Raw genomic sequence first — 7,983 nt, forward strand, 5'->3', positions numbered from 1 at the left:
CGAGCCTCCGAATTTTGATCACGTGAGCACGGGGGGGACGCTGCAGCCTTCCGTTTAATGACCGTCCCAAGTTAAAACAGCACTGGGAAAAGTAACATATGAACGATTTACGACCGTCACAGCATCCCCTCCTCAGAGGGTTTATTTCCATTAGTGAAAGGGTCAGCCTGGGGCTGGGGGTGGGGGCTACTGCCGGGAAATGCAATGCACAGGAGAATTGGTGCTCTGTAAATATTTAATTTTAGCATTTTAACCTGTTTCTGGCGAGAACTCAACAACACAACTGAAAGCGTAACACGATAAAGCGGTCAGCACAAATCACAATGCCAAGCAAGGCCAAAGAGAATCGTAAAGACATATTCCACAAGAATATATAACCCAGCCCAAGGGTCTCCAGCCATGGCAACTTTTAAGACTTGTGGACTTCAATTCCCAGAAGCCCCCAGCCAGAGGCTTCAAACTCTGCTGGACACGGATTTTTTAGCCTGTTGGGCAATTCTCCTGCCCTGTTTCTGCCAGAGTAGAAGGCTCTACTCCCGTCACTCCAGACCCACGTAGGTCAGCTGGGCCATGCCATCGGGGATGCCCCGGAAGTACTGGAGGCTGGTCCGGTGGACCCTCCACTTGTACTTCCCGCAGGCCTTGGCGTACTGGAGGAAGTGGGGGGCGCCGGGGAAGATGACGTTGTCCGCCAGGATGGTGGCCCCTGGCTGGAGCAGGCCGTAGTCTTCCAGCAGTTGCAGATCCCGGAGGTAACAGCGCTTCCAGTGGTTCATGACCACCAGGTGAACCTCCGGCAGCAGAAAGGTCTCCTTGAGGAGGGGGATGACCTCCTCCGAGGGGCCCACGATGAGTTCCACCTGCGTGGGAGAAGAAGAAAGGTGAGTCCCATCGGAACGGTCCCTGGGGGGGGAGAGGTCCCGAGGGTCTGCAGCTCCCTTCGAATCCACATTCTTGGAAACCAAATGGGAACCAGGGGGTCGAGCACCTGGTCCAGAAAGGCACCTCCAGGGTGCCATGGAAAAGGGGTTGGGCCAGGAGACCGGCTTCAGGTCCCTCAGCAGTGGGAAGCAGTTGGGTGGCTTTGGAGAAGTCTACTTCCCAGGCTGGCTGTGGAAGAAGAATATGGAGTCCTTGGTGCTCTCTGAGCTTGGTTCTTTTCTGGCAGATGTTTCGTGGTCCAACTAGGTAACATCTTAAGGACTAGAAGGGAAGAGGGTTTGCAGAGAGGAGGAGGAGGAGGAGGAGGAGGAGGAGGAGGACGACTAGGACTGCAGGGTCCTTGTTGCTCTCTGAGCTGGGTGGTTTTGTTGCAGACATTTCATGGCCCAACTAGGGAACATCATCAGTGCTAGAAGGGAATGGGATGCTGTGGAGAGGAGGAAGAGGAACAGGAGGAGGAGGAGGAAGAAGAAGAAGGAAGGACTGTGGAATCTTTGGTGCTTTCTAAGCTTGGTTGTTTTCTTGCAGACTTTTTATGACCCAACTAGGGTATATCATCAGTGCTATAAGGAAGGAGGAGGAAGAAGGAAGGAAGAAAAGAAGAGAGGGAGGCCAGGAGGGAGAGAGGGAGGAAAGGAAGGAAGGAAGGAAGGAAGGAAGGAAGGAAGGAAGGAAGGAAGGAAGGAAGGAAGGAAGGAAGGAAGGAAGGAAGGAAGGAGTGTGGTGTCCTTAGGGCTCTCTGAGCTGGGTGGTTTTCTTGCAGACATTTCATGGCCCAACCAGGGAACATCATCAGTGCTAGGAGAGAGTGGGGTTTGCAGAGAGGAGGGGGAGGAGGAAGACTGTGGGGTCTTTGGTGCTCTCTGAGCTTGGTTGTTTTCTTACAGACTTTTTATGACCCAGCTAGGGTACATCATCAGTGCCAGAAGGGAGGGGCTGAGCAATCTCAAGCAGAAAACAATACCCTAATCCAGGAGCTGAGTTGATGTTCACAAGTCTTTGCCAAGGTTGAAGACCCCTTGGCTAAATTGTCAATTCTCAGATATTCTGGATTATGCTTGTGTGACCTTTCTCTTTTCTTAATGCTGGTTTGGCATGGCACATGCGAGAACACCTTCCCTTCGTTGGCCAGGGTGGGGGTCTCCCACCTTGGCGGCTTTAAGCCTTGATTATTGCTCCCACCCACCAACCAATGCTATCTTGGCTTGAGGAGACCTGCAGCAGAGCCCAAGGCTGCTCACCGTGTCATCGTCAAAGCCGGCCAGCCGAATCACCTTCTCCGCCACCGACGCCTTGTGCACGTCCATCTCCACGGTGTACAACCGGGCGCCCAGCGGGAGCGTCTGCGCCATGAGGATGGAGGCGTAGCCGCAGTAGGTGCCCAGCTCCAGTACCGTGAGGGGCGCCTGGTCGTAGATCAGACGCTCCAGGATCTTTGCTAGGCACATCAGAAAGGCCAAAGGGGAAAGGTGAATGAACGCCGGAGGGAGAGGAGGCTTGGAATATATAGAATGACAGAACTGAAAGGGACCTCGGAGGTCATCTAGTCCAACCCCCTGCTCAAGCAGGAGACCCTATACCATTCCAGACAAATGGCTGCCCAGCCTCTTGTTGAAAACCTCCAGCGATGGAGCAGCCACAACTTCTGGAGGCAGCTTCCCTTCAATATTGTCAATATTTTTATTCAGAAGCTTAGATAGCGCTAGCACTTATATACCGCTCCACAGGGCTTTACGGACCTCTCGGAGCGGTTTACAGGGTCAGCCTGTTGCCCCCCCCAACAATCTGGATCCTCATTTTACCCACCTCGGAAGGACAGAAGGCTGAGTCCACCTTGAGCCCCATCAGGATCGAACTCATGGCTGTGAGCCATCAGCCTGCAATATTGCATTCTAACCATTGCACCACCACAGATGGATGGAAGGAAGGAGGGAGGGAGGGAGGGAAGGAATGAAGGAGGGAAGGAGGGAGGGAAGAAAGGAAGGGAAGGAAGGAGGGAGGGAGGGAGGGAGGGAAGGAATGAAGGAGGGAAGGAGGGAGGGAAGGAAGGAAGGGAAGGAAGGAGGGAGGGAGGGAGGGAGGGAGGGAAGGAATGAAGGAGGGAAGGAGGGAGGGAAGAAAGGAAGGGAAGGAGGGAGGGAGGGAGGGAGGGAGGGAGAGAAGGAATGAAGGAGGGAAGGAGGGAGGGAAGGAAGGAAGGGAAGGAAGGAGGGAGGAAGGGAGGGAGGGAAGGAATGAAGGAGTGAAGGAGGGAGGGAAGAAAGGAAGGGAAGGAAGGAGGGAGGGAGGGAGGGAGGGAAGGAATGAAGGAGGGAAGGAGGGAGGGAAGGAAGGAAGGGAAGGAAGGAGGGAGGGAGGGAGGGAGGGAGGGAAGGAATGAAGGAGGGAAGGAGGGAGGGAAGAAAGGAAGGGAAGGAGGGAGGGAGGGAGGGAGGGAGGGAGAGAAGGAATGAAGGAGGGAAGGAGGGAGGGAAGGAAGGAAGGGAAGGAAGGGAGGGAGGAGGGGGGAAGGAAGGGAAGGAAGGAGGGAGGGAGGGAGGGAAGGAAAGAGGGAGGGAGGGAGGGAGGGAGGGAAGGAGGGAGGGAGGGAAGGAAGGGAAGGAAGGAGGGAGGGAGGGAGGGAGGGAGGGAGAGAATGAAGGAGGGAAGGAGGGAGGGAAGGAAGGAGGGAAGGGAGGGAAGGGAAGGGAGGGAGGGAGGGAGGGAGGGAGGGAGGGAGGGAGAGAAGTAATGAAGGAGGGAAGGAGGGAGGGAAGGAAGGAAGGGAAGGAAGGAGGGAGGGAGGGAGGGAGGGAAGGAAGGAAAGAAGGGAGGGAAGGAGGGAGGGATGGAGAGAAGGAAGGAAACAAGGAGGGAGGGAAGAGAGGAAGGAGGGAGGGATGGACAGATGGAAGGAAGGAAAGAAGGAGGGAGGGAGGGAGGGAGGGAGGGAAGGAAGGAGGGAGGGAGGAAGGAAGGAAGGAAGGAGGGAGGGATGGAGGGATGGAAGGAAGGGAGGAGGAAGGAATAGCAATAGTAATAACAATAGCAATAGTAAAAGCCCTTAGACTTATATACCGCTTTGCAGTGTGCTCTGAGCGGTTTACAGCATGTTGCCCCCGCCAACAATCTGGGTCTTCACTTTACTGGCTTCAGAAAGAAGGAAGGGCTGAATCAATTTAATAGGAATTTAATAAATGAAAAATAAAATAAAAATGAGAGGCTAAGTTCTCATGACAAGCTCGGCTTTTATGGAGCAACCATTCGTTGCATAAGATTGTAGGTAGGTCATAAACCATAATTTAAAGGTTTGGGTTTACAGAACCCAAAGCTATTTGCTTAGTCCTCATTTATTGAATGATCCAATCACGATTGGCTGGATTCCCACGTTAAGCCATAAATCATGGTTTACGAGACACCATAACACAGTGGTTCTCAACCTGTGGGTCGGGACCCCATTTGGGGTCGAACGACCATTTCACGGGGGTCGCCAAACAACGCAGTCCGCCATTTTTTCCCCCTTTTCCTTAGCTGTGCTACTCCCTTTTATTCTATTGGCTTTTGAAAGCCAATAGAATAGACTCTCTTGAATAGAGTCTAATTCTATTGGCTTTCCAAAGCCAATAGGAATTGTCCAGGCTGTTTCTGCCCTGCTGAGCCCGCCAAAAGTCCCATTCTGCAAACGGGGCTGCACCAGCTGAGTAGTCCTCGACTTTCGACCGGTTGAGTAGTCCTCGACTTACGACCGGTTGGGGGTCGCGGCATTAAAAAGGTTGAGAACCACTGCCATAACAGGTCAATGCCTCACACTAAAGAGAAAAGCAGTTCAGATTTAGGCCTGACAGGTTCTTGTTAACCCAGTCATGACTGCTTAAGCCAGGGAATCTTCAAACTCGGCCCTTGGATGACTCGTGGACTTTAACTCCCAGAATTCCTCAGCCAGGCATGTGTGCTGGCTGAGGAATTCTGGGAGTTAAAGTCCACGAGTCTTAAAATTGCCAAGTTTGAAGACCCCTGGACTTCAACTCCCACAATTCCTCAGCCAGGCACACTGGCTGAGGAATTCTGGGAATTGAAGTCCACGAGTCATCAAAGGGCCAAGTTTGAAGACCCTTGCACTTCAATTCCCAGAATTCCTCAGCTAGGCACGCTGGCTGAGGAATTCTGGGAATTGAAGTCCACGAGTCATCCAAGGGCCAAGTTTGAAGACCTCTGGCTTAACCTACTGGAGTTTGTCTGAAGTATCTTCAATGGGGATGAAAGACAGTAGCTGTAAAAAAAATAATTTGGGTTGTACATCCCAGTAAGAACATCTTGATCCCCACTCAGCACAGGACCTGCCAGGGAATCATGCTGTGTTTGGGATGTTGTGTGAACGCAGACAGGTGCCTGGGAGGCTCCCCGGAGTGCCCACCTTTCTGGGGTCCCAGGTTGCTGAGATACTCGCAGTGGTAGCTCCACTGGTCGAAGGTCTCCAGGATGTGCACAGGGTCTCCAGGGATGGCGTGGGTCAGGAGGTAGCGGAACGCTCTCTCTTCCCGGGGGACGCCGGTCAAGTAATCCCGCAGCTTCCGAAGCAGCACCGCCCGGCAGAAGAGCAGGAAGTAATGGCGATAGCGGATGAGCAGGGTGACCACAAAGGGCACGAAGGCCAGGGCAATGGCTGGAGAGACCATGGTGGCACGCGGGAGGGCTGGGTGGGTGAGAAGACCAGGTGGACAGTGAGAGATAGTGGGGGCCCTCCGCTCAGTCCCCCCACTTCGCTTTTTAAGTGACAGCTCAGTCACATGCCTTTCTAGGAAGACATGTTTCTGTTGACATCTGGTTGACATGAACAATTCTAATTCTGATTATTTAATTACTTCTAATGATCTAGCCCAGGGGTAGGCCACTTTGGCTCTTTTATGACTGGTGGTCTTCAACTCCCAGAATTCCTGAGCCAGCATGGGGGAACTATGGCCCCTTCATGACTGGTGGACTTCAATTCCCAGAATTCTTGAGCCAGCCATGCTGAGGGGAAAGGGAGACGTTTCCAAGCTGAGCCATGCTGGCTGAGGAATTCTGGGAGTTGAGGTCCACGAGTCATGAAGGGGCCATAGTTCCCCCATGCTGGCTCAGGAATTCTGGGAGTTGAAGTCCACGAGTCATGGCCACAGTTCCCCCATGCTGGCTCAGGAATTCTGGGAGTTGAAGTCCACAAGTCATGAAGGGGCCAAAGTTTCCCCCATGCTGGCTGAGGAATTCTGGGAGTTGAGGTCCACGAGTCATGAAGGGGCCATAGTTCCCTCATGCTGGCTGAGGAATTCTGGGAATTGAAGTCCACAAGTCATGAAGGGGCCAAAGTTTCCCCCATGCTGGCTCAGGAATTCTGGGAGTTGAAGTCCAACAATCATGAGGGGGCCACAGTTCCCGCATGCTGGCTCAGGAATTCTGGGAGTTGACCTCAGCCAGCATGAGGGAACTATGACCCCTTCATGACTTGTGGACTTCAACTCCCAGAATTCCTGAGCCAGCATGGCTCAGCTTGGAAACCTCTTCCTTTCCCCTCAACATGGCTGGCTGAGGAATTCTGGGAGTTGAAGTCCACGAGTCATAAAAGAGGCCAGGTTGCCAACCAGATCTAGCCTAATGAAGAGAAGAGATGGGGGCATGAAAGGGTAACTGTCCTCCAATACCTCAGGGGCTGCCCCAAAGAAGAGTGAGTCAAGCTATTCTCCAAAGCCCCTGAAGGCAAAGACAAGAAGCAACGGATGGAAACTCATCAAGGAGAGAAGCAATCTAGAATTAAGGAGAAACTTCCTAACAGTGAGGACAGTTAACCAATGGAACAGCTTGCCACCAGAAGAGACTGGACAGCCCTATAAAGAATACCAGAGTTGGAAGGGACCTCAGAGGTCTTCTAGTCCACCCCCTGCTCAAGCTGGAGACCCTATACCATTTGTGACAAATGACTGTCCAGTTTCTTCTTAAAAGCCTCCAGTGAAAGCAAGCCGTTCCACTGGCTAATTCTTCTCACCGTTGGGAAATTCCTCTTTAGTTCCAGGTTGCTTCTCTCCTTGATTAGTTTCCATCTGCTACTTCTTGTCCTGCCCCCAGTTCTTTTGGAGGATAGCTTGACACCCCCCCCCTTCTTTATATTGATATTGGAAGACTGCTGTCATGTCAGCCCCAATCTTTCTTCTCCTGATCTCACTCCCAGCCCAAGAGGTGGTCCAGGGGTCTCTTCACCCCACTGCGTGGCCTGGAAAGCCTTCGATTTGCTCTCCCAGGACGTTGGAGGGAAGTCAGGCAATTGCTGGTGGGGTGTGTGGACATCAGTTTGAGGCCAGTTGCCTCTTTCTCCAAGGATGTGGGGCCACCAAATCAGCCGGTCACGGCGAAAAATCCCTACGCTGGGGAAGCTGCTGTGGGGCGGCCCTTCAGCTGCCTTACCTGCCTGCAGCTGCAGCCAGCCGAATCCTTTGTGTGCCTGGAGGATGCATGAATGATTGATGGCCACCCTGAAGCTACTTCCTGGGTCACCTGTCGTTACCTATCCACCTGAGACAGGTGGCAAATAGAAAAGGAAGAACATGGAGACCGAGAGGTTGAGCCTTGAAGAGGAAGCATAGGTGAGGGACGAACGTGACTCTTCATCTCATGTTTGGGATCCTTTCCAGGTAGACGGAGGACAGAATGGCCCTGCCCACTCCCAGGTATGCCTTTTTTTTAAGATGGGGACCCTTCAAAAATGCTACTCTGGATTGTGACTGGGGGGGGGTCCTAGGGAGAGGGTTAGCTGTGGCAGCTTCTACTCTCGAATTCTTACTATAAATACTTAAGTCAGAAGAGAATACACAATATCAGAATTGGAAGGGATCTTGGAGGTCTTCTAGTCCAACCACCTCAGTCAGGAGACCTTATACAAGGGGTAGGCAACCTTGGCTCTTTTATGACTTGTGGACTTCAACTCCCAGAATTCCTGAGCCAGCCATGCTGAGGGGAAAGGGAGAGGTTTCCACGCCGAGCCAGGCTGGCTCAGGAATTCTGGGAGTAATAATAATGATGATGATGATAATAATA

At 52.7% G+C, this 7,983-nt stretch overlaps 1 protein-coding gene across 1 annotated transcript; it reads right to left on the reverse strand.

Annotated features, from left to right (window-relative positions):
- Nucleotides 1–539: 539 nt before the first annotated feature.
- On the reverse strand, nucleotides 540–7,383 carry LOC120320230 (transmembrane O-methyltransferase homolog). Its single transcript, XM_039369781.1, has 4 exons — nucleotides 7,354–7,383; nucleotides 5,336–5,614; nucleotides 2,184–2,380; nucleotides 540–860 (listed from the first exon to the last, which is right to left on the reverse strand). The coding sequence occupies exons 2-4, from the start codon at nucleotides 5,595–5,597 to the stop codon at nucleotides 540–542; spliced, it is 780 nt and encodes a 259-aa protein (XP_039225715.1). The 5' UTR covers nucleotides 5,598–5,614; nucleotides 7,354–7,383.
- Nucleotides 7,384–7,983: the final 600 nt, after the last annotated feature.

Source organism: Crotalus tigris, unplaced genomic scaffold, assembly GCF_016545835.1.
Source record: "Crotalus tigris isolate CLP2741 ecotype Arizona unplaced genomic scaffold, ASM1654583v1 scf7180000021220.622782, whole genome shotgun sequence".
Classification (NCBI taxonomy): domain Eukaryota; kingdom Metazoa; phylum Chordata; class Lepidosauria; order Squamata; family Viperidae; genus Crotalus; species Crotalus tigris.

Bases quoted from the DNA above. Each gene is read 5' to 3' on its own strand.
- LOC120320230 (XM_039369781.1), bottom strand. From the start codon at position 5,597: ATGGTCTCTCCAGCCATTGCCCTGGCCTTCGTGCCCTTTGTGGTCACC. The intron at 2,381-5,335 runs GTGGGCACTCCG...TGATGTGCCTAG, and splicing joins CAACCTGGGACCCCAGAAAG to CAAAGATCCTGGAGCGTCTG. The intron at 861-2,183 runs GTGAGCAGCCTT...TCTCCCACGCAG, and splicing joins CCGGCTTTGACGATGACACG to GTGGAACTCATCGTGGGCCC.